At 33.4% G+C, this 27085-nt stretch overlaps 1 protein-coding gene and 1 long non-coding RNA gene across 3 annotated transcripts in view; one reads left to right on the top strand and one right to left on the bottom strand.

Annotated features, from left to right (window-relative positions):
* The window catches only part of Drip (aquaporin homolog protein drip), a 51859-nt gene that overhangs the window by 8468 nt on the left and 16306 nt on the right, over positions 1-27085 (bottom strand). For both annotated transcript variants that reach the window (XM_074112695.1, XM_074112702.1), the window contains one exon: positions 700-893. In XM_074112695.1, the coding sequence (XP_073968796.1) occupies positions 700-893 (194 nt within the window). The remainder of the gene's footprint in view (positions 1-699; positions 894-27085) is intronic.
* LOC141454112 (uncharacterized) lies at positions 12833-18469 on the top strand. The gene is made up of 3 exons (XR_012458416.1): positions 12833-13060; positions 17038-17247; positions 17797-18469. It is a non-coding gene; the product is annotated as an uncharacterized lncRNA (long non-coding RNA).

The raw sequence follows: 27085 nt of genomic DNA, 5'->3' as shown, positions 1-27085 counted from the left end.
TCAGATAACATTAAATGTGAAATTAGATGGCAGTATTCTTTAGTAACAGTAACTGTGTCAAAAAATGTTTGGGCTATTTGATTATTTCTGCGGTTAATTGTCTAGCTGGATCTCAGAATAGAATCTCTTTGTACTTACTTACCTATAATTTAATTACGATGTTTTCTATGGGCAAAATGTTTTTTACGTATTAATATGAAATATGGAAATCGCCTGCTCTAACCAGTTAATTACTCCAAAGCTCTAAGGTTTAACATAGCTTATATTTTGGGTTAGATAGATACTTTTTTCTCCAGGTAGAGCAGATTACTGTTTTGATTTCCTCTTTGCTAGCATCGGAGAGATAGCTGTGATTTAAATACTAGCTCGCTAATTCTAGAGCTATATTTTTATTTTCAGAGAAGTATGCTTAAGTCGAGATATACCATATCTGTTAATAATACTGTGTGAATAGGCTAACCAAGCAATACAGCTCGGTAAGGCGGGAAAGTCTACCCCGTTCACATCTAGCATTGTTCTAAATTCTCTCAGCTGATTTATCCACCATTATTTTAATTTATTCTAATTTGTTTTTCTTATAAAATCTATCAAAAGGGCATTCAACTATTAGAATATTGTAATTACTTTCTATTTATTAGACTAGATTCTAATGAAGAAAGTTTTTAAATATATATATATTGTATATATAAAAAAAATTACCTGCACCATAGCGGCAATAATGAAACCAAAAGCTATAGCGATTTGTAGTACTGACGGTGCTTCTGAGCCCCAAGCGATACAAGAACCACAGCCCACCAGTACCAGCAGCATTGTCCCCAGGAATTCGGCCAGAAGACATTTGCCAAGATCTTCAAACGATTTGACCTCATCTACTCCTAATACTGCTTTACCACCTGGAAGCATATTCTAATCGAATTACCAGATAAGAATTTATTAAATATCCAAGATTAAAGCGATTAGTCCATTAATTTTGTCTCGAACAACGAATGCTTGATGACTGCAGTTTGTAGATAAAGAAAGTATTACATGGTTCGGATGAAACTTTGGTCTTCGATTCAGAGAAACAGTAAACAAGATGCTTGTTATCCAAAATGTGTTCCACGCAAACTTGATGGGCGTTTCGAGTTAATGAATGACAACAAATAGTTGAAAATATTTCTAAAATTTTTAAAAATTAGGATGAAGCGGGAAAATAAGGAAAAAGAAGCTAAGTAAATTCTTAATTTCTTTCTCTCTTCAATCCAGATTCTTTCTTTTAAGATGAAGTGAGCAGTGATCATTTATTTGTAAAAATTTAGCAAGATAACTAATCAGAAGAGAATTACCGAGGCTGTATAAACTTCTGGTGAATTGTTGAATCTTCTTTAAGTCGCAGAACAATTCAGGATAAAATTTGATTGATTTTTTAACAAATTATGATTGATACAACTCGCGTACAGGGCTGATATTTTTAAAAATGCCAAGAAATTAATTCACTTAAACGGAATGAATATTCAATTTTAAATAAAAGAAATAAAACTGCATTTTTTTTAAACCCTAAAACTAAAATTTTGGATATCTAAAGCTACTTTAAACGGAATAACTTAGTTATTCATCCTTTCTCTATGGTCAAGCAAAAATGTCAACCCTTAAACCTTTACAATTGCTACAAAATAAAAGTTTAAGATTATGTTTAGGATACACTAAAACTACACCACTTGATGTTATGCATTCTGAAGCTGGCGAGCTGCCGGTTAATCTCAGAAGAGAGCAGTTATGTCATCGATATGTTCTGAAAACTATGAGCAGGAAGGAAAAATTATATAAACTAATTTGTTTATTGAGTATTAAAGATTTACAGATGCGTTATTGGAGATATAAGAACTCACCCGTGTTGTCAGTTAGTTTCACAGAAGTTTCGCATTTGAAACCTCTGATATATATCGCAGACAAATTGCCATATTTCAATGCCAATTCAGAAATAATTTCACAAAATCAGCCGCATGTTAAATTCTTACAAGACTATTCTAATATTCCGCAATCAATAGTAAATAAAGTATTTCTAGATGATATTTCTGAACTATTTCCCTCCACATACACACTGTTTACCGACGGCTCCAAATTGAATAATGAGGTGGGATGTGCCTATTTTGATCCCAATAGCAATACAAGAAAAATGTTTAAACTGCCTGCCTATTCTACCGTTTATACAGCCGAACTGATCGCCATTCATCAGGCTATGGTATACTCTTATACTTTGGATGCCACAGATATCACCATATTTAGTGATAGTAGAAGCGCCTTAGATGCCCTGTATCTTTGGAAGTTGGCATCAGCCAATCATTTAATAATTAACATTGCCGAAGCTCTTTTAAATCTGAAAAATCAAGGAAAGAATATTAAGTTTGGTTGGTGCAAAGCTCGCTGCGGTATTAGTAATAATGAAACAGTAGATTTACTTGCTAAGGAGGCCAATAGTTCTGGTGAGTACTTAGCGATCCCTCTTCCGCCATCAGATTTAAAGGGCTGGGTTAAAAGAAAAATCATGGAAAAATGGCAGTGTAAATTTTATAAAACAATGGTACCACAGGTTAACCATAAAGTATGGTTTAAAGATGGTTGTTTTGGTAAGAGAATTGTTACCATAATAAATAGAATGCGAGCAAACCATGGTATTTGTAGGTCATATTTGTTTAGAATAGGTAAATTGGCCTCTCCTCTGTGTAGGAGATGTAATGAAACGGAGGATTTTGAACACGTAGTTATGGTTTGCCCTAATTATAGTAAAGAAAGGGAAAAGTTTTTTAACGAAATCTCAAGATATTGGTACTGTTCCCCTCTATTTTAAGGAGATAATATTCTCAAATAATATCTATGTGTATTCGTCTTTGGTAGAATTTATTAAACAATACAATATTTAAAAACCTACCAGCCAGTTATTGCTAAACACACATACAGTTAGTTGTTGATTGGTTAATAGTGTAAACACTGATACCAATAAAAAAAAAAGAGAGAAAAAAAAACTTAGTTTTCTCTCGCTTTTCCCGACTAAATCAAGTTTTGGAAATTTCTGAAACTATTTTCACTCTCTTATTTCGATAATCTGTAAATTAATTGAACATCAGAGACTCGAACCTTATACTTTTTTTTTTTTGCAAGTTGTGACAGGTTCAACTGTGCCTCCTACTTTCTTCCGTTAACAATAAATACAAAACATTTTTTGTGGAACCTATACTTTAATGGAGAGCACATAAAACAGCAAAAAAAATCGGTGCAACAATTTAAGAACTGCAGATAATAATAAAAGAGAGATATCGATGTACCACCTATTTTAGTAATATCACATGCGAGATCTAAACTATTGTTGTGTTTTAGATAAATGGATAGCTTTTTTTTTTAAAAAAAACATACAATTTATCGATTATCTTTTGATATGATCCGGGAGAAAGGACACAGACCGAGTAGTTTTACAGCCAGAGTATCTATTATCATCATGCAATATTTACCACTTTTCTGTTGCGTACTGATTAGTAATAGTTTCTATTTTTACGAACGAATTCAACGTTTTATGAAAAATGAATTACATAAACTTCGGCAAGAGAAAGATTTATTTAGGTAAGAATTGTAATCGTGTTTAATTATTGATTCAGAGTTGTCATCGATTAATTCCGGTTTTAAGCTCCCAAGCTTTTGTTAGAAATTTGATTTTTCGAATTTAGAAATCTAATAATGTGGTAAATTGCTACTAGAAAATCATGCGAATGAGGCATGACCAGTTCTCTTTTCTAAAATGATAGCCATATAAAGTTAGTCGATGGCGGACTAATTTCAATAAACAGTTTTATAGCTTGTTATTTTTCAATAAAGCAATCAATGTTTCCTAATGTTTCTCCTTCTACCTGCATTATTAATATAAAAAAAAAAAATATTACATTAGCAAAAATATTGATTTTTTGGTCATTTGTCAATGAATTTTTTTTTTACTGCATTTTCCAATAATTCATCAAATACCTATGGGAGAAAAATTGTCAAAAAATATTTAGTTTTGTTTAAATGAGAAATAACAGGCAATCAAAAATTGCACCAATCACAATGAAGTGAAATGTGGGCGGGTTCTAGAGCTAAGCTAGTGTTCACTGGCCACGCCCACAATAAACAGAACTACCAATGAAATTTTCAGTGGACAACCCATTCAATATGGTGGGTCTATATTTGTAATTTCTATCGATGTTTGCACCAGGTAGTATTGGGAAATTGTCGTATGATAAATTGTCCAATAGTTTTTATCTTTAATTTCTATTAATTAATTTTTTTTAAGTGTATAAGGCTGGAAACATAGTGGAGCGGCGCGCAAAGCGGCGATGATAGCGAAGAGCAAAGCGGCAAAAACAAAAACTAGAAATAGATAGAGTTGCTCTATCTTCGCTTTGCTCGCCACTATGCGCGGTCCCATATGTTAACTTGTGTTTGATTTCGCCGTTTCGCTCTTCGCTATCATCGCCGCTCCACTATGTTTCCAGCCTTAGGTTGGTCTACAAAGGTAAAACCAGAATTTAGATGAATAACGTTTTATATTTGAGATAAAATCAATTGAGATTAATAGAAATTTTCTAAGATCATTTAACAAAATCAATAAAATAGATTTTGGTTCTCATAGTTCTTTTTTTTACGGAAATGGATGAATTTGATAAGAAATATCGTTGATAAATTAAACGTACACAGATCTGTAATTAAAACAAATACTTTAAATTAATTTTATATGTTAATTCAAAATTTTTAAAATCAAAAGATAATTTAATAATGATAATCGAACGAATCTGTGGAAGATATTCTCGGATCAGTTAAAGATACACTTCATAATCAAGGTGTGCTACTCTCCTTGAATTATTAAATATTTATCATTCTTATTATCAAGCAGGCGCTAGTACAAATTATTAATTGCATTATCTTACTAATTTATTTGCACTTCAAATGACATTAATGAGAAATAATTACGATTGAAACGATTTAATATTACAGTCTTGCCTTCTGATATCGGCACACTTAACAAATTCATTTTTCATTTTTAAGTACTTTTTCAATGGTGTTGTCTATCTCTTACTAGTTTTAGAAAAGTTAAAAACAATCTTGCACTTTACAAAATTAGTATTCAAGGAAAATATCCGGAAAACTCTTTGAAAACGAAGAAAAACACGTACGAAGCTGAAACTTTATAATTCGATTGTAACCCACCAGGGGACCGATCGTAATTCGGTGATAAAAATAGCTCCACTCAAACACTCTACTAAATGATCTTTCACTGTTTGAGATTATTTTAAAAATGGCTTCAAGATTTTCTAAAAGAGGGTCTAATTAATTACTAAATTCCTTTATCAATTTTTAACCTTTTTTGAGACTGTTGTAAATGGTTTTAACAATTTTTTTATTATCGGCGTGTTCACTAAGTACACGCAAGTGAGGGGTAATTTTTGTTAAATCTTTTGTTCATATCTTTTATTGCATAGGCGTTAAGTCATTGCATCATATTAAAATAACCATTTAGACGGAAGTTGTATAACCAATTATCGGCCAGAAGAGTCTTTAGGGATTGACTTTTAGCCTTAAAAAACTACTTGTGTGCAGTTGGTTTCGAACCCGGGATCTCCGCGTATGAATCCAGTACGCTAATAACACAGAATATAAATAATTTATAGAAAATTAATATTAATCTCCAGGGGACCACAAAGCGGATATTTTGGCGACGACTTCGAACCGAAAATCAGCGATCTTAATACCTTCTCTAAGAGTACAAAAAAAGTAATAAAGACAAACGAGATAAGAAACAGTTGTGGATATCCACATCGCTCATTACAGCCCTCTTCTACAAATTTATAACCTGAGACTAATTCTCACATTCTAGAAAATGATTATTTCCAAAACTTCGTTACTGCTGAGAAAAGTGGCTGCACCTGCTGAAGAACATTTGCCTTGCTTGAAATCGATGGTATTCTCGATCAGTTTACTGTCCGACATAGGTTTAGTAAAAATTGTAATAGCAATATTAGGATTCTAGAAAGATTAGCTAATTTAAGGTTAAAGCTGTTCGGGGATCTTATGGCGTCCGAAACGATTTTTTTTCTCCTGGTTAAAAGTTAGAAGAGAAAAATCAATTCATCCTCTTAATTAAAAGTGTGATCATTTAGAAATCAGTTTTATTTTATTTAAATTTTCAACAACTACCTTAAAATCAGTGCGCCTATTTTAGAACATAAGATAAACAAGATTACCAAAGAAAGAATTAAACAAATAATAAAAACATGTGTTAATGTGTACATTGTTTGAATTACAAACCGATAAGATAAACTTTTAAGTGTATTTAACAATTCCTAACACAATATCAAACAGAAATTTTGAAGAACCATATACGATTAAACGTGTGGGTGCCATAATCGTTAGGGTCAAGAGGTCGCTAAGGGACTAAAGAACGTTATTCTTTTTATTTGAACTGTAGATATATAGTTAAACCCCATATTGTTAAACTTGCCATTATAACAATATCGGTTTTCTTTTCGACACTAAGACGCAAAAAAACCGCAGAGATCAACAACTTATCAGCCATGAATTACATCATACATTTTGTATGTACTTATAATACATTCGATTGGTTTGCATAATACATCTCTACTAAAAGCTAATTATTAACAAAAGAAAATTAACGAATGTTTAAATACAATATTAACCACGCTCCGTTCCCCTTACTGAACCATTATGTTCCTATAAATGAGATAGGAATATAAATTGCGCCTGGCCTGTCAATAACAATAAAACAAAATACTTTAATACCGTGGATATAACCTATTCATGCTCAAGTAATACTATTTCTTTTTCTCTTGCTGACGTTATCTGGTGGTAATGTTCGAATATCTATTTGAAGCCCTGTTAGTTTAGAGCCTGTAAGTTTGGAGGCTGTTAGTTTGAAGCCTGTTAGTTTTAAGCTTGTTAGTTTGGAGCCTGTAAGTTTGGGCCCTGTTAGTTTGGAGCCTATAAGTTTAAAGCCTGTTAGTTTGGAGGCTGTCAATTCGAAGCCAGTTAGTTTGGAGCCTGTTGGTTTGGAGGCTGTCAATTTGAAGCTTGTTAGTTTGAAGCCTTTTAGTTTTAAACTTGTTAGTTTGAAGGCTGTTAGTTTGGAGGCTGTCAATTTGAAGCTTGTTAGTTTGAAGGCTGTTAGTTTGGAGGCTGTTAGTTTGGAGGCTGTTAGTTTGGAGGCTGTCAATTTAAGCTTGTTATTTTGAAGCCTTTTTCGTTTAGTCTGTTAGTTCTCACCGCAACGTTCATAACTAAACATCCTTGGCACATAACATAGAATTAGCACTAAAGATAGTCGAGTTCAGTATTTAGAGATGGCCTAACATAAGTTTATGCCGCCAATTCAAATGAAATGCTGGCAACCGCGCGGAGAATTTCAAAACCATTTCATCTAGTCAGTCGCACATTTATGGAGAAAAAAAAATCCAACCATTACTTTGTTTTAAACCTTTCATACTGATAAATATTATTCAGGTAAAAGAAGCATTTATTGAACCACACCATAAACAGAAAAGGTTCTTATTCTAACATAAGGTACATATATCCTAACTATAAGCTAGTTTAGCTTATACGTTGTAAAGACAACTAGCTACTAAGGCCAGTACTAAATGTTAGAACTACGGTAGACCTTTTACTTCACTCTCATTATCAAAAAACGAATGAAATATTAGGGACTATCCGCTAGTTTGGCCATAAATAGGGTGTTTTGGGTATTGACAACAGCTTTTTAGACCTATACCAACTTAGAATTAGCTTGGACGTAATATTTAAGCCAGTATTCAGTGAAAATTTTAAGTTTGATCTTGAGTAAGAGAGAAATAAGGGAAAATCAACTTCACACCGGATGTTTATAAATTTTATTTTCCTGCGATCGTTAATAAATCGGCCTATTATTATAATAAAGTGCAGGAAGGACAATTTATCACCATTGTCTTAAACCGCACGGTTATCAGGCAGTGTTACAGATTTAATAGAGTGAACTGATTGAAAAATATTCTTTAAAAAAATTTAAAGAAAATAAGAAGTCTGTATTGGAATTTTATAAAGTGACAGACCTCTTGCAATGGACCATCCCTACCATAAATCGTACAAAACTATTCTTTCAAAAGTACGAGCATACTTTCTTTGAGACACGGGAAAGTAAATCGAGTTGATAGTAAGAAGAAATAGTGGCCAAACCGGAGCAGTATGGTGGCCTCATTATAACAGATTTTTTCTTTTTTTTAGTTATATTCAAGCAATTAAATGCTTACTTCACGTTAGTGCAATAAAACATTTAGTTAACAATTTCCAGTTTTATCCCAAGTTTATTTTTATTACAACTATTATTTTAAACACACATATTTATAAAAAATGAAACAAACTAAGAGTTCAGTTACAGCAGCTTCAATAATTCTGTTTATTTAGCTGCTAAATAAGTGAAAAGTAAAATTATACAATTGTACAAAGTTCTCTCTTCATCAGAGCAAAATGAATGCAGTTTGCAAATATATACTAGTGTTTGAACAGTTGTAACTCTAATAATTTATTAACTCATGATTAACAACACTGCTTGAAATAATTATATGATAATAGACTGCAAAAGTTCTTGTCACACTTAACTTATCAAGGCTTCCCTCTCAATGAAATAAATATATTTATTCGGAGTTCCAATATAACAGCATACATTACAAATAGCACGCACCATAAGTACATGGTGGACATCGAACAAAGGAAGTACTTTGATAATATTTAATTATTCGTTAGGTTTTTAATCAAGTATTCAGTAATGGAACATACAATTAGTACACAATTGTCATGTACAAATATTTATATACATATAATTATGTGATAAAAATAAATTATGTTTGCAATTAAACATAAATTTGCTACAAACAACCTTTTAAATTTCTCTTAGTATTGATAAGCGGAATTGTAGTGATGAGATTCAAATTTTCCGTATTCAGTTTTCATAGTGTTTGGCCAGAACTGAGAGACCAAGAAAATGAAGTGTCTGAATGTAAGAACACACTAGCTGAAAAAGGAATACTAACTGGAAAAATTTAAAACTTAATGCTACGTTTGGAAACCCGACGTGAGTTAGCTTCTAAACATTTTGTTAATCGGAAGTGCCAAGTCACTTATCTCAGTTTTCACAGTTTTCCACAATATTTGCTTTAAACTTGGTTTTATAGTGATTGGAAAAGTTTAGATTTATAACATTTATTTGTAAAATTTAGCGTGGAGAAATCTCAATGAGGGTACATTTGGTGGTAGAAGGTTGCTTTGCCTGTGAAGGGTTATTTTAGCAGTTTGCTCCCGGCAATTATATTTTTAATCCTCTAATATTGATAATCTCCAAGCCGGATATGAAGTTCGTGTTTCCTGCTAATTTTGTTTTGAGCTAGAAGCGCACAAATTGAAGTAAAAATTGAAAAATCGTTTATTAAATATAGCAGACATTTGTATATTTTGTATACACTTCTATAGCACAGAAGTTCAATAGTGCAGAACATAGAGTTAGTACCCACATCCTGTTATAATCGGCGACAAAGTCATAAATATTCAAATATAATCTGTATGTAAATATTAAAACGGGAGTACAGCACTCATTTCCGCTTTTCTGTTATACACACTGGTTGATAATTATTTTCTGACTTGGAACTGGTGCTCACGTTCTATTTTGAAACAAGAATAAAATTGTTTTTAAGAGAAATTCTGTTGGCCACAACGAATTAATTATGATTTTAATGATGCCATGAGTGCCTAATGAAATGGTAACTTAGCCTAATGTGGCACAGCTTAAATGCTGTTCATAAAAATGACAAGGGTCCTCTCATAAGGGTAGGGTTGGGTTGCCTACCTGAGTAGAGTTCCAAAAAAGGACACCCTAAAAAAAATTAGGTACATTCAGGGGCGTCCACAGGATTTTGGGGCCCGGGAATATATGTCATTCGGTTTCCTTTTTTCTTTTAGGTGTACATGCAGAGTCTGGGTACATTTATATCTTACATACTTATTCATGAAAAGTTCATCGTAACTTCAATTTTAACCTTTTGACCTATTCAGTTTAGTTAGAACAGCAAAACATCACGCCAAATGAAGAAGTCTCGGAAGTCAGAACTTAAATAAAAAAATACAATAAAATCAATTAGATTTGTGTGAACAATATCTGAAAAAAAAGGAGAAAAGGCGTCCTTTCCTAATTTAAGAAAGGAAAAGGACAGCCAGGTATTAAAAAAAGGATTGTCCTTTCCAAAAAAAAAGGGCAGTTGGCAACCTTACATAAGGATAAGTACCCTCCGTGTCGCAATACATATATCTCCGAACTCCAAATCTTCCAAACATTCACTTTAGAAGTCTAAAGTGAATTAAGTTTTAAACTCAGTGTATGCTTCGCAAATGTGACACACTGGGCTAAATAGTGATACTCCTTCTTCCAAAGCTCACGATACTCTTAATTTTGGACAGAAGCACATGAAGTCACCGATTAGTCGCCGTGGACTTTGAGAGATTTCTATCAGGACGTACGAGGGTCGTTTGAAAAGTCCGTGCAAAGTCAGAGAGATAGCACTACTGGCGCGTATAGAGGTTATGTTTAGTTAGTAGCATCTCTTGGAAGAACACACACCAAGTTTCAGCCAGATCGGTCTATTTCTTTGTGTTTGGCATTCGTTTGAATCGAGGAAGTCGAGTGATTTTCAAAAAATGGACGAAAAAGAATTTCGTGTGTTCATTAAACACTACTTTATGAAAGGCAAAACGCCTCAGGAGACTAAAGAGAAGCTTGATAAACATTATGGTGACTCTGCACCTTCGATTAGAACAGTTTATAAGTGGTTTCAAAATTTTCGGAGTGGCCATATGGGCACAAGTGACGCTGAACGTTCTGGACGCCCTGTTGAGGTTACTACTCCAGAAATCATTGACAAAAACCATGATATGGTGATGGATGACAGAAGAGTGAAGGTGCGTGAGATTGCTAGTGCTGTGGGCATCTCGAATGAACGGGTACATAATATTTTGCATCAACATTTGGACATGACAAAGCTATCCGCAAGATGGGTGCCGCGATTGCTCACGCTTGACCAAAAACGAAATCGTGTGAAGTGTTGCAAGGACGGTTTGCAGCTGTTCCAGAAGAATCCGCAGGACTTTAAGCGTCGTTTCGTCACTGTGGATGAAACATCGATACATCACTACACTCCTGAGACCAAAGAACAATCTAAACAATGGGTTACCAAGGGGGAATCTGCGCCAAAAAAGGCGAAGACCGTTCCTTCGGCCGGAAAGATTATGGCGACTGTCTTTTGGGATTCGCAAGGAATAATCCTCATCGACTATCTGGAAAAGGGTAAAACTATTACAGGTGCATATTATTCATCGTTATTGGACCGTTTGAAAACCGAGCTACAAGAAAAACGCCCACGATTGGCCCACAAAAAAGTCCTTTTCCATCACGACAACGCACCAGCTCACACCTCAGCAGTTGTGGTCGCAAAATTAATGGAAATAGGGTTCCAACTCGTTTCACATTCCCCCTATTCTCCAGACTTGGCTCCCTCGGACTACTATTTGTTCCCCAATATGAAGAAATGGCTGGCGGGAAAAAGATTTTATTCAAACGAGGAGGTGATTGCAGAAACGAATGGCTATTTTTCAGACTTGGACAAATCCTATTATTCGGAAGGGATCAACAAACTAGAGCAGCGTTGGACGAAGTGTATAAGCCTAAAAGGAGACTATGTTGAAAAATAAAAAAGGTTTACCCCAAAAAATTAAGTAGTTTTTATTTTTGCACGGACTTTTCAAACGACCCTCGTAGAAGATGCCAAAAATGTTATATATTTTAAAAAATGTTGCTAACTTACGTTTTAAAATTTTATTTATTAATAATGAGTTTAATATTCTATTTTTGAATGTTGTTTGATAATATAAAAATGAAAACTTACAAATTAAGCGCAAGTAGTAGCTGAAATGACTGCATGGATGAGTGCTTGAAAGTTGAACTTTCTTTATTAAATTTAGAACAATAACAGGCGCACAATTTTACAATTGCAACAATAATAATAATAAAAAAAAAGACTTTTATTAAAACGCATGATTGTGAGGATTCATTAAACTATGTCTACTTGTTGAAGAAAATTAGTAGGTTAGAGAACTTGGAGGTTTGCAATAAGACAAAAATAATGTTTGAAAGCTCATCAGCTTTTGGTTTTATTGCTATTTGCAGCTATAAAATTATAGTCTCCTGGCATCATTCACTAGGTTTATATCTCTAGATTTTAACGACCTACAGAGGAGTCTTTTAAATTACAGCCACCTTCTTTTAGATTATTCCTTTTTTCTCCCATGTAAATAGCTATAAAATTATTTGCTATTTGTAACGAAAAAAAGGGGACTAATTGTATCATGTAATTACATCATTCTATTTAATACAATACTAATGGTATTATGGTTGTCTGTTTTAAGAAAACCTTTATTTTTCTTTTTGTATGTCTTATTGACTTAATACAGATTTCAATTTATTGGGAAATCATTATTTTCAAGTTGATATTTAGACAAAAATTGATTCCTTCTAACCGTTTTACAATTTTGCGGTTTCTAACTGCAATTTTTAAGGTGATCTGACTAGTCATTGTCATTCAGATTGTTTTGAAACCATAAATTGCATTCAAATCGGTCGATTTCTCTGGTCGTTCAATATTAAATTAAAAAATAATCACTGATTTATTAAATATTATTTTAAGTAGAATCAGTGACCTAGATATTGATTATTACATTTTGTTTCTATGGTTATTATCTAAAATTTGTAATTAAAAAATTTATTGGAACAGTTATCATTCACGTTGAGAGTGGATTGCAACAATATTCTCATTGAATTTAATGATCATTAACATTTTCATTTTCAATTAATGTGCGTCATCTGTACATTTAAAGCCATTGATCTTTTTTGTCTTGCCGGAGCTACGGAAAATGTTTCGTCGGTAACATCAATCTTTCCATATACAGAAAATAAGCTGTAAATACAGAAAAGGTAAGGAAAATCTAACTTCAAGAACCTAAATCCAAGAGTTCCGTGGGAGACTCTTCCGTGAGAAGAGAAGTCATGTCAGTTTGTCTAGATTTCCACTTTTTCTGTCTCTGCCACCATAATGATATGGCCAGGGTTAAAATAAACATGAAGGGTAGCCTTTGTTTGGAAAATGAAATGTGTAATACAGGGAAAATTAAGAATTGGATTCCAGTTTGTCTAGATTTCCACTTTTTCTGTCTCTGCCACCATAATGATATGGCCAGGGTTAAAATAAACATGAAGGGTAGCCTTTATTTGGAAAATGAAACGTATAATACAGGGAAAATTAAGAATTGGATTCCAGTTTGTCTAGAATTCCACTTTTTCTGTCTCTGCCACCTATTGATATAGCCAGGGTTGAAACAAACATGAAGGGTAGCCTTTGTTTGGAAAATGAAATGTATAATACAGGGAAAATTACAGAATAGGATTCCAGTTTGTCTAGATTTCCACTTTTTCGGAGCGCTGTAAAAATCCCCTTTTTACGCAAAACTAAACCTTTTGTTTTCATCGATTCATTGAGCAACTAAGTTCCGTTTTTGTTTTCTTTCACCACCTTAACCTTATTTTATTTTGATTGTAAATAGAATGTCACATTGTTTATTTCCGGCCCTGGAGAAAAATTATATATTCAGTATGTGTGTGTGTACGATACGCTCGAAAAACTGGGACAACTTTGAAGGACGTTCAAAAACTGGACTCACGGAAGTGGGATGCAACCGCACCACCAAACTTGGCAAATCAAGTGATGCGTAAAGTTATTGTATTGGCCAAGTTGACAACACTTTGAACTTTGTTAATATTTGAAGAGGCAATTTTATATACAATATATATAATAATAATAATAATAATATAAGATAACATGTAAGAATAAGAAGCGAGAATATTATTTTAGTTTAAATAGAAAATTTAAAGAAGTATTTGATTCCAGAAGTTTTTGGAGTTTAGTAAGGGAATTAAAAAGTTGTAGTTTTGTGGGCGCCCCTGAAATTAGAGAGATCGAGTGGATTGAACATTTTAAAAATTTATTAAATCCAATGCAAAGTGGGGATCCTATTTGCTATGCGCCACTCTTAATAACTATTCTCTTTGTCGATGAACCCTTTACATTCAATGAATTAAATCAAGTGCTCGACAGAGCTAAAATTGGAAAAGCACCAGGACCAGATCGGGTGCCCTATGAGTTTTTTAAAATGAGTCCACAAAATTTTTTAGATTATTTATTAAATGCATTTAACCATATTTATGAAACTGGTATAGTGCCAGTGAGCTTTACAAAATCAATAATTTTTCCTCTATTCAAAAAAGGTAAAAGAAATTTAGTTGAAAATTACAGAGGAATAGCCTTCTCTGACTGTGTTTCTAAATTATTTACAGGATTGCTTCTGCTGAGATTAAATAAATGGGTGAATAAAAATAATGTTTTAAAAGAGCATCAGGTAGGTTTCAGGGAGGGCTATTCCACTGTGGATAGTATTTTTAGCCTTGTAAATATTATTAAGCTTAAAACCTTGGAGAAAGGTAGAAAGTTTATTGTTTTTTCGTGGATTTTAAATCAGCGTTTGATTCCCTGGACCGGCGCGCTCTTTATTATAAATTAAATGTATTGGGTGCCTCTACAAAATATATTGAAGTCTTGAAGTCTATTGAAGGGGTTATATAATAATACAGAATCGTGTGTTTGGACCCCACGTGGAGTGACAGATAAATTTGCCACTAATATTGGTTTGAAACAAGGTTGCCTTCTTTCGCCAGCGTTATTTAATATCTTTATAGCGGATATTTATGAATTTGTTGAGGGAGGTGTTAATGTTGCTGGAATAAATGTTAGATGCTTAATGTATGCAGACGACATTGTGTTAATGGCAGACCATCCTTTTATTTTACAAGAAATGATAAATAAACTTTTTACTTATTGTAAATTATGGAATTTATTTATTAATTTGAAAAAGTCTCAAATTATTGTATTCGGTAAAGGTGGTAGGAGGGCGAGAAGTGAACGATGGCAATTAAATGGGGAACGAATTGAAATCGTCAACAGCTATAAATACTTGGGCCTTGTCTTAACACCTAAACTCTCCTTCGCGAAGCATTTTGAGGACAGGTTAAGTGTTGCCAAGTTCAGTATTCACTCTACTTATTCAAAATTTTTTAAAAATAAAGATGTCCCTTTATCGTCAAAAGTAGAAGTGTTTAACTCTGTCAGTAGAGCGATTATGAACTATGCTGCGCAAGTGTGGGGGTTTTTGCGTATAGAGGCAACAGAAAAATTGTTTACCTTTTTTATAAAAAAGCTCTTCTCACTTTATAGGTCAACACCAAATTATGTAATATATTTGGAGACTGGAATTGACCCGCCCTTCATATCAACTCTCCAACTGCATTTGAAATATATTCAAAAAGTGTTGCTTCTGCCTAATAATAGAATCCCAAAAATTTTGGCAGGGGAAATAATCAGTAAAAAACTATTTTGGTATAAGGAATTTCAAGCAATTTGTGAAAAGTACAGCTGGGAAAACAGTTACTATTTCATTAATGAGACTAAACAATGTTTTGAAGGTTTACTGGGGAATATTAGAAATGATTTTAAGAACAATTTAATCGTAAAAGCTCAAAACTCCCAGTATCACCGTTTGTATAGTGAGTTAAATTTAAGTTTAGGTAATAATCATTATATTTCTGACGATGTTAATTTCAATTTTATGAAAACAATAATAAAGTTAAGAGGTCAATTGTTAAATTTAAATTACAATATAACACGGAGAGAGGAGATTCAGTTATGTACAATGTGTAATTGTAAGGCCATAGAAAATACTTTCCACTATTTAGCAGTATGCCCGGTGTTGGGTGAGTTCAGGGTAAGGTGGTTCGGTAAGAAATATTTGTCTAAAGAAGAATGTATCAGCTATTTGAATGGTCAGAATTGGGCAGCTTTATATAATTACCACGTTAATGCTTGGAAATACAGGAGTTTTTTAATTGAAAATTATAATACTTAATTACCATTAAAATAACTAAAAATATAATTTTATTTGTTTTATATATTTTAAAGAATCTGGAAGTATTACTGCTTATTTTCTATTTAGTTTTGGTTTTATTTTTCTGTTTATATCAAGAGTGATTATTATTTTGTTATAAATATATACATATATGTATGAAAATTAAAGAACTATTACGACGCAACTCAGCAGATGGACTATTGTCCATGCTTTGTATGAATCCGTTTATTTGTAAATAGTAGCTTTTGTAATTGATTAATAATAAATACATTATTATTATTATTATTATATAATAATATGGTACTTAAATAAAAAATAATAATTTGGAATTCATTGTAGTTTTTAAGTAAGGTCGCCGGAGAACAATAAAGACATTTCTTGATTTCTGGTATTGCACCAAGTATTTATGAGATTATATTTTATAAATTCCTAACAAGTCTTCTGGTTGGAATTTGTGTTTGTTTGTTTTTTGCAACATCCTCTCACTGGCTTTAATTACAAACTATTTATTGCAAAAAAGATAACTGCAATAAGTACAGTTAAGTGTTACATTTCTCATGGCCGCGCTCTCGAATCCCTCATGATTATATTCTTCCTTGAAACTTGATTTATAGAAAACTTAAAATTTTTATTACAATTTTTTTTAAAAAAAATCATTCGTGTTTTTGGCGACCTTTTCTACCGTAGTGCGCTTTCTTTTATTGTACGTTTCTGAATACCATTCTGATCGTAATTTTAAGTATAACTAAAGTAACTGATTATTTATTTTATTATTTCGACTGTAATGTGAAGCAAAACTGAACGCAAAAGTTCATACATTCATATGGCACTTGATGGAATAACTACAAATGTATTGGCAATCCTTCTTAACTACATTATTTGCATTATTGATTAGTCTCTAGGATTTTTAGCACTTCAGACGCCACTTATTGTTTTCAGGGAGAATATTGTAATGTGGATGTCAGGAAAAAGACATTGATGGAAAGGATGCAATAGTAATTTTTATAGCTTCTAGAAAGTAGATCGTACATTGAGGTCATTGTGGAAGAAGTTAAGATTGACGACATAAAAGTGAGCGTCTGTCTGTACGACGTGGATTTCTAATTTGGATGGCTGGATGCAGGGGAAAGGCTTAGTCAACTTCCGTAGGTCTGTTTTATCTCCAGATAAAACGTAAATAAAATTATTTAGTTACCAAACGATGCAGTAATTTGCACCGTCCTGTTGAAAGACACGACAATTGGGTAGTGGGGATTCCATGTGAGTACGACGTTCTAGATACAATCCTGGGAATCGAACTTTGTCTGCGCACGGAATCAGGGGCGGCTCTAGCTCGTGTAGCGCCCGTGTGCAATGAAACCCTGGCGCCCCCTAGGTCTGACCTCCCCCCGCGGCTATAACTATTAACTAAGTTATCGCGTTTGATAACTGCCGCCACCGCGCTGGCTGGCCGCTTCTGTCATATCATTGTTGTACCATGATGGTCCAAGACGATGCTCTTAGCTGTCTCAGGGAGCGCCGCGGCGCCCCCTGAGACGGCGGCGCCCGTGTGCATTGCACACCCTGCACTATAGGTTAAGCCGCCCCTGCACGGAATTGAGATTTAGTTAAAATAGGCGGGAGCGACGGAAACTCTCCAAAATGTAAAGAAGTCAAACTTGTTTTTTGGTTTCCTTATCTTTTAATTTCCATTTGTAGAAACTATGCTTCAAGATCCGCTGGGCAATTTGAAAGGCTCTTCTAGCGATCGGTATTAAGAAACAATCACACTCTATCCATCATAGAGGAATGATAGTAGTACTGTGCCACGTTAAGTGAGAATATCAACTGGGTAAAGGATGCAAAGAACTGATCCAAGGTCACTTCCCTGAGGAAACCTGACTGATCTGAAAAACCGATCAGTTGTAATGAGTATTGGGGAGGAAGCAAGTCCAAGAACTGATGAAAATTAACTCAGCATTCTTTTTAGAATGGCAAAAATGATTGAAAATCACCCAATAAAGATTATATTTTTGTTTTACTGTTGCCTCATCCAACATAGTAAATGATTAGTTTCTTACAATGATTTTTACACGTGTTTCATAAGAAGTGATTGCAAACAACACACTTGGCACGGTTACAGTTCCAGTGAAGACGGGTGGGAAGCGCTAAACATTATTACATCTTATCTCCAGCTAATCTCAATGCTATCACAAGAAACACGACTATAATCAAATTTTAAATATGTATTAAATATTTACAGTAATCAGTGCTCTCCGTTATAATCTCAATGAGATAACCTCAAAAACAACAAAAACAAAAAAAGACGCCTATTATCTCTTTAAGAAAATTATCTAGAAAGAGTGAAGTGTTGCCTTGGTTACCCGATCAATATCCACACAATCCTAGAAGTTGATAATTTTATTAATTAATAAATTAATTATTTATATTTTTTGAATTATCATCAATAAACGAAAGATATGCAAAAATTTGAAATGTCTTTCACCAAACTATTTTTTTTTTTAATTTATTTTGTAATTTACAATCTGTATACATTGTATACAATAAATAAATATGAAGAGTATGATGAACTGGTGCGGGAGGAGAGCAGGAGGAGAGAAACTACCCAGGGTAGCACTTCCTTTGTGAGAGAGGAAAATGTGAGAAGGAGAATACGAGGAGGAGAGAAGAGAGTAATAATTTAGGTCCTCAGCCTAAAAGGAAGTCACGGGGCCACTGGCGATTCAGTCGGCGAGGAGTATTAGGGATGTCAGAAGAAGCGAGAGACAGTACAAGAGGATTAGAGCTAGTCGAGAGAGTAGTATGGAATTTTTGGTATTTAGTCTTGGCGAGTTGGTCTATGAAGGGAATGTTGAGGTCGGTGTGAAGAGTGAGGTTAGTCACGTAGAGAGGAGCGTCAGCTATCTGTCGGAGGAGTTTTGACTGAAATGTTTGTATTGTCCTTATGTTTGTAGGTTTGGCTGAACCCCACAGCTCTAGTCCCTAAGTCCACTTAGGTTTGAGGATAGTGTTGTATGTTAAACGTTTGAGTTCTATGGGCAATTTGGAGCGTCGTCCAAGTAGTCTGTAAAGAAGTTTCGCACGTTTTGTCATTGCTTGTCTTTTAAGTCTAGTGTGTGGGTTCCACGTGAGTCGTTTGTCTATGTAGAGCCCAATGTAGCGCACCAGATCTGTACAAGAAAGAGGACTGCTGTTGAAGAGGACAGGTGGACAGGAGCCCCGCCGGAGAGTAAACGTGGCATGCTGTGGCATTTCTGTGGGTTCATTTTAATCCGCCACTTCTTTGCCCAGAATTCTATTTTATGTAAGTGTGTCTGTAACTTGTATGAAGCTGATGAAGGATGTGTAGCTTGTAGCTGTATCGTCTGCATATGTACAGAGTAGTGAGAGGGTTTCACCAAACTATAAATTCACATACATAGATTATTTAAAAAATCAAAGAAAACTACCTTTTCAGACTAAAGGATCTCAAAATAGATTGTTCCTGTGAAACTCGAGATTGAAAATGTCACGTGATCGCAATCCTAATCTTGCGAGAGGAAGTCCAAAGGTTGTTTAACTATTTCAAAAATAAAACAATTTACTAAAAATGTGGCCACGTCCACTGTTGTTGATAATATCGTTAATTATATCCGTCTTAGAAAATATATATTTAAAATAGCATACATAGAATATACATGAATAACAAAAATTAAAATAAAATATAGTCGCCTAAGAAGTGATACCTTGTAACTAGAAAATATCAACTTTACAGGAGAAGGAAAAAACAGGATATAAAATTCATTTTAAGGCATACAGTAATTCTTCTTTCAATATTAACTATTAGTGTGACTGTCGTCTTTAAAGTGTAATTTATAAAAAATAAATTTTATATATATATTCATTTTTTATATATAAAAATGTAATTTTCGTTGAAATTGTAGTTACGAGGTATCACTTCTTAGGCGACGATATAGTACAGCGCTATGACGAATAGAATCAACCAATTATTCATGATGAAAGAGGAATCTTGGCGTCAAGATATTCTCCAGCACATCATCAAAAAACATCAAACTTTGACACCCTCCAAATTTAAACAATAACATAGCTCTAACATAAAGATATTTGATGAATGTAATTATTTGGGTTTTAGTGAATCCAAAGTTAAGCTCTAGCTCACCGCCGTATACTGTATTCACTTGGATTACAATAAAACCCGCGGAAAGACTAGGTAGTTCAGAGGCTGCCGGCCTAGAAGATCGGTCTAACTATTTTACAAACACAATCTAAGCACATTTACTAAAAAAAAAGAAAAGATTTTTTTTCAAACTTCAAACATCACAAAACCATGAACACTTACTAAAACTTCTTCCTCGTATTACTTCTTGAATAAAGTAAAATTGTAATTGATTATTTTTGGTGACTGATTCATAGTTTCAATAGGGTGAAAAAATAAATGCCAGTTTTCAGTCGTGCTACATTTATTCTGCCGAGCTTTCGACCTAGGGACTAGGTCATCTTCAGGGCTAGTTTACAAAGTAATATTTTACATTACAGGGTTGGTCTTGTCTGTTCATGGACTCTCATAGACTCTCTTCTGTTCATAGATAAGACAGAAGACACACCAACCCTGTAATGTAAAATATTACTTTGTAAACTAGCCCTGAAGATGACCTAGTCCCTAGGTCGAAAGCTCGGCAGAATAAATGTAGCACGACTGAAAACTGGCAATTATTTTTTCACCCTATTAAAATTGTAATGTAAAATATTCCAGCAAACAGGGTCAATCTCAATCAACTAAATAATATAATTTAATGTTCTTTTCATTTTTTTGTTCCCTTGCTAGAAATTAATCTAATAAAGCAATTGTAAAACATACCAATATAATAAGTAAATATGACAACTTGTCAATTCACTTTTGAGAGAAATCTTTTACCATAATGCTAAGTCAGTATATGACATTTCTAAACCATGGCCAAGTTTCATAAATTGTTTTCATTCAGACTCAAAAGAATTATTTTCTGTTCTTATTTGAGGGTCAACCCAATATACAGACAGAGAGAGAGAGAGAGAAATCATAATTTGAGCTAAACAAAAATTGGAGTAGAAACCCAGATGGAAGCAATATTGAATCAAATCAGATATTGAGTTGTAGGTGAGTGTTAGTTTGTAAAATTTACGACACAGGCAATTTATTTTAATTAGTCGTCATAAAGAAAATAAAAATCTCGCTTATAAACAGGTGAATTTCTGTTTCTCTGTATCCATTATGCGGCCAATTGTTAAATTAATGCACACAATAACATTTTATGTTGAAAAACAAAAAAAAATAACAGTGAAGTGCATTTTAATGTTTAATTATTATAATTATAATAAAAATGTATGACTATAAAGAAGTTCACACTAACTTTTAATACCAATGGCAACAATAAGCTTGAATCCAATTTCAACTGTTGCCAGGGAAATATTTATAAATTTGAAATTAAAGCTCTGTAACTGCCATTTCCCATAATTAAGACTGTAATTATCTTCTAACTTTCTTTGGAGTCAATTAATTACTTTCAGTTATGGTTCTATTCCAAACAGCCGAATGTTATTGCCAACTTTAAATGCATATGTATGAATTAGATTGATTATATTTTATAGTTCATATTTATGAATTAGAAAACCAGTATCTATTATTCACCTCACAGAGGCCCAAGAACTGGTAGAGAGACAATAATACTTATTATTTCGCTAGGAAATGTCCTTTCCAACTCGTAGAAGGTGAAAAGGTTAAATAAAAAAAAAAAGAAGAATGTTAATGAGGACAAAATTGGAAGTCTAGATGCATACATAAATAAATAACTCCATTATGTATTTATAAAGCAACCACCACTAATAATTTATCTAGTTGCTATCATTACGATTTTCTTGCTCAACTGGGTTCCATATTAATCAAGTTTGTTACTTTTCTTACAATCTGTACTGAATAGTTATAATCTGCTCTTGCATTCATACTGTAATTTCAAAAAGTTAACGTCCAGAATTGTAGGTTTCCTTTTAAAAGAGAGTGACAGAGAGGGATGGTAAGGAGAAGACGCTCAGATGACTTTTTATTGCTGAATATCCATGGCAACGAGTTCCAGTTCCCCGTAGCCTGTGATTGGAATGGCGGCCCTGTGGATTCACGTAACGTTTTTAGCAGTAGCTATTAAAACCATTAGTGAAGAAAAATGGAGAGAAATGTAGAACATAACTGGAGAATGAAGCTCCAGATTTGGGGTATGCAGAAACATGTACACTTTTTCTTATGCTTACAGACGCCTTCATTATAACAAACACTAATACTGGAGTGGGTCACAATAGATCTTTTAGGATGCGGCGAATTTGATTTTACTCAACCTCTTAAAGGAGGACAAAGATTCACATCATCTGGCGTGCTTCAAACTAAAACAAACTAGAAAGAAGGTTTCAATACAATTTCATTTAGCAAGGACACTTCAAGAACTTAATTTAGGTGTAGGCGCCCTGTCAGTGGGTCAAGTGGTAAGGCCGCAACACATGGAATTGCAATCTTCTCCATCTTCTGTAGGTAGAGGGAGAGGTGAACTTTCATCAGATAAAGAATTCTGCAACATTTAAACTTAATGGGATAATTTGAAACGGGAACGATTAGTATTTTATAACAAAAGTTGTAATTCGTTCATTTAATTTACAATAAATATAAGAATTTGATTGTGCCTTGTGATTTTGTAATTAATAAAAGTATTAAAAAGTTTAAGATCAGCAAATTCTAAAGAAAATAAAAATATTTCTAACTCTTATCTTGAGAATAAGTCCATCGTTAAATATAAAGACTTCGTAGATGGAAAAAGAAATCCAGTAATTTCAACTCGTGTAATGGAACAAATTCTTCCCAAGAGAGACACTGCTGCTAATTAACAAAAGCCGGACTAGACAAGCTTTTAACTATTTTCTACTTTTGCTGATATGGCGGGGCTTTCCTAATGTGAGGGCATCGTCCTTTATGGTTGGGTTTTGAAAGTTAAAGAGGACTTAAAGGTTAACTTTAGGGATTATAATGACAGTAAATAATGGACATCCATTCAATTAAGTTACTTTTTATAGCATACATTAGAAATATTGATTTGTTCACCTGTATTTGGGAGTTTTACAGGATAAAGTGCCTGCAAATGAAAAATAAGACAAATCGAAAGACTTTTAAGTAAAAAAAAAAAAAAATGCAAAAAGCCACTAAACGACTTGTAAACAAGATACCTCTACAACGATAAGAAGAAACTGCTAAGAAAAGAGACCTCTACAACGATAAGAAGAAACTGCTAAGAAAAGAGACCTCTACAACGATAAGAAGAAACTGCTAAGAAAAGAGACCTCTACAACGATAAGAAGAAACTGCTAAGAAAAGAGACCTCTACAACGATAAGAAGAAACTGCTAAGAAAAGAGACCTCTACAACGATAAGAAGAAACTGCTAAGAAAAGAGACCTCTACAACGATAAGAGAAACTGCTAAGAAAAGAGACCTCTACAACGATAAGAAGAAACTGCTAAGAAAAGAGACCTCTACAACGATAAGAAGAAACTGCTAAGAAAAGAGACCTCTACAACGATAAGAAGAAACTGCTAAGAAAAGAGACCTCTACAACGATAAGAAGAAACTGCTAAGAAAAGAGACCTCTACAACGATAAGAAGAAACTGCTAAGAAAAGAGACCTCTACAACGATAAGAAGAAACTGCTAAGAAAAGAGACCTCTACAACGATAAGAAGAAACTGCTAAGAAAAGAGACCTCTACAACGATAAGAAGAAACTGCTAAGAAAAGAGACCTCTACAACGATAAGAAGAAACAGCTATTAAAAGAGACCTCTACCAACGATAGAGGGGCCACTAAAACAAAACGAAAGAACTTAAAACACAAAAAGATCGACTCCTAAAATCGATAAGAATGTACCTCTAAAACTGAAACTCCCGATATGAAAGCACACACGGTTTCTTACAGTAATTTTAATGTACATTTTTTCAAACTTCGATATTTGATTTATTATTTGGCCACATTTAAAAGATTCATTCTTTCCTTCTAGCCTTTTTAAAAACTCACAATTTTTACAACAATATCATCTAAATAGTAAAACGTAACATTAGAGAACATTAGTGGTAAATCGAAAGCTGCTTCTTCCCCGGAAATCACCTAAATTGATTTTTCGAGCGGAAATAGTTTCAACTATTATATTTATATACTTTTATATGTGTGGTTGGTAAAACTAATTTAAATAGATCAGCATCTAGAAAATTATCCTAAGTTATCCTTAATCCGGAAAAATAAAAAAAAACACTCGAAAATTGAGTAGTAAATTTCAAGTAAGTTTTTTACATTTTGAGATTTATTAAATTTATGAATAATTAATACTCTTCAAACAGAAAACAGGCATAAAAAAAGAAATAACATTACAAATACTGAGGAGTATGTATCACTTAACAATTAAATTTTCAGACAATGTTATCTTAGAAAATTTAAAAATACGTTTTTTAAAGGTCATATTATATTAATTTGTTAGTAAAATTTGTTTACAAATTTAAATTAGTAATGTTTTATTTATGTACCATATCTAATTAGTAGAAACATACAAGATAACATAATATTCTGGTGACCATTTTGCCTATACAATAATTTAAATGAATAGTTTATATATTTTTTTTACTCCATATACTAGTACGTGTGGCGCATTATCTATGATAATTTGCTATTGTTACGTTTTGCGGTTGTAGACTGGATAAGTTATAGACAAGTTTGCTCAATATCTTTCATATAGGTTTAACTTCCTTTTTAAACGGGCAGAGGAAATGGTCCGATTTTCAGATTCTCTGCCTCCCAAGAAAAGAAGTATACTTTATAATAAATGACTTTCAATTCATTTCACTTTATAGTATACTGCCATCAACTGACTTCATTGATGAGTACCAAGGCTTCTACAACTAATTCTAATTTCAAGAAAACGACTACCCTCAAGGTATCTCGCAGTTAACAACGGCGAAGAGCATTTAAACACCAAGCGACGAGAAACAATAACCATCAAACACCAATCATTTACTGCCGCAAACAATCTTACTTCATGCGACGTAACGCCGATAAAAAGCCAAATACACCTTGTCTTCGAAACATTTGAAGGGAAGATTGAAACAAAAAGAAAAATACTTCCTTAGCTTTCCACTTTACTTAACCATAGACTCAGCCAGCACCAACAAACTTAGGATGTTAGATTAAGAGAATAACTAAAATAAAAACAAGTACATTAATCAGAGATCTAGACTCAATTAACTTAAACCAAATTTCGGCATGACCACATAATAAAACTCAATCAAGAAGGCTGCAGCAAGTTATTAAGGTCATCTGTACTAAACAGTGTTTAGCCACTGATGAGAGTAACATCCGTGCCGAAATATTCTTGGACCCTTAAAGGTTCTACTGGGCCTCTTCCATGCTAGATGGTTTGACGCTTAATTGTCCTTATGTTCCAAATTTCCAAGTAACCAAGAAAGAATTTCAGTTAACTACCAATTTTCGTATACAGAATTTCCAGATATCAGAAGTCTTGGACACCTAGTTTCCACCCTTTCATCTGGCGTGGAGCCATTCTTCTGGACCACCTGATATTGATAGATCCATGCTTTCAGGTCCACTGCACAGAAAAATTACCTTGAAGAGCCGAAGTGGTATGTACGTGTATGTATGTATATCGTAGGAGCCATTCTATCGGTGGGTAGATCTAAAAGTAGATCCCCTTCAATCCCTTACATAAGCTATGACACGGCTAAAAACCTAGGATGTAGGATGTGGTGACAAAGACTTCGAAAAATGGCCTGAAGTTGAAACATTAAACTTTACGACTTCATTGATTTTTTTTATATTATCTTTAAAATTAGTAAACCCTTTCCTCAACCGTTATTTGGCTGGGAAAAAACGATCCAAATATCTCCCTTTTTTCTGGGAAATTCGATAAGGCGAGGCCCGCAAAGGTAAGATGTATTGTTGGTTACTGGATTGGTTTCCCAGTCTAGGTCTTGGATTGTATTTAATGGTTAATATAAGAGGTTTATACTTTGCTAGTCGCCTTCGTCCACGACTCCTAATTTGGTAGTTGGAGGTAAATTACGCCTGTAAAAAAATAGGCTTTAATTTACTTTATTTACAGAAGCATAAGTTAGAACGTGACAATTGTCAAGTAACACTTGAAATCTCTAAAATGAAAATAATCTAAAAGCAAAAGAAAAGTACAAAATAAAAATATAAGAAAAGACGTAATTACAACAAATAAGTATAAGTTTGCGACTACAGAAACTCGCATGCCTCTAAGGTCATGAAATAAACCGGATATCTACCATCGCCTGTGTTCTTACAAGGTAGCACAAGTAGTGTGAAAAATTTTAGAAGTGAGGTAATTTTCTTTTCTAACTGGGAAAATTGTAGAGAACTAAAACTACGGATGAGGATCATGAAAGCAGATCTTTCAGAAGAAACAAATCAAGTATTTAGAAAATTTCTGATTTAACTAATTTGGACAAGCATATCGTACATTAATTCAAAATATAAAGTCGTATTAAATTTGTGCGTAACACAAATTAGAAAGGTAATTTGAAGAGGGATTCTGTAATTAATAATTATTAACAACTACTAATACTAGTTTAGACTAATTATATGTGTGTAAGTCAATTATACATGGCAGTGTATTTGTTCAAATAAATGCTATAACTGAGTATAATACCTATTTGAATTTTGGCGGTATAATCATACTAGCTGGATATAAAAATATGCATTAGTTGCATAAACAAAAATTACACGTTCAGCTAGCATGAGATTGGCTATATTGGCCACATAAATTTAAAAGCTGTGATTACAATCTTAGAACAAAACCTACATTTTCAGAAAATCCCCTTGAACAAATTCGTTTATAAAATAAAAATGGCATACCAAGTTTAATGAATAAATATCACTGGAACAATTTTCATA

The sequence above is a fragment of the Rhodnius prolixus genome, unplaced genomic scaffold (assembly GCF_049639745.1).
Source record: "Rhodnius prolixus isolate KJV_2025 unplaced genomic scaffold, Rpr scaffold_1, whole genome shotgun sequence".
Lineage (NCBI taxonomy): Eukaryota > Metazoa > Arthropoda > Insecta > Hemiptera > Reduviidae > Rhodnius > Rhodnius prolixus.
The sequence above is the reverse complement of the archived record's forward strand: the minus strand, read 5'-3'. Positions and strand labels throughout refer to the sequence as shown.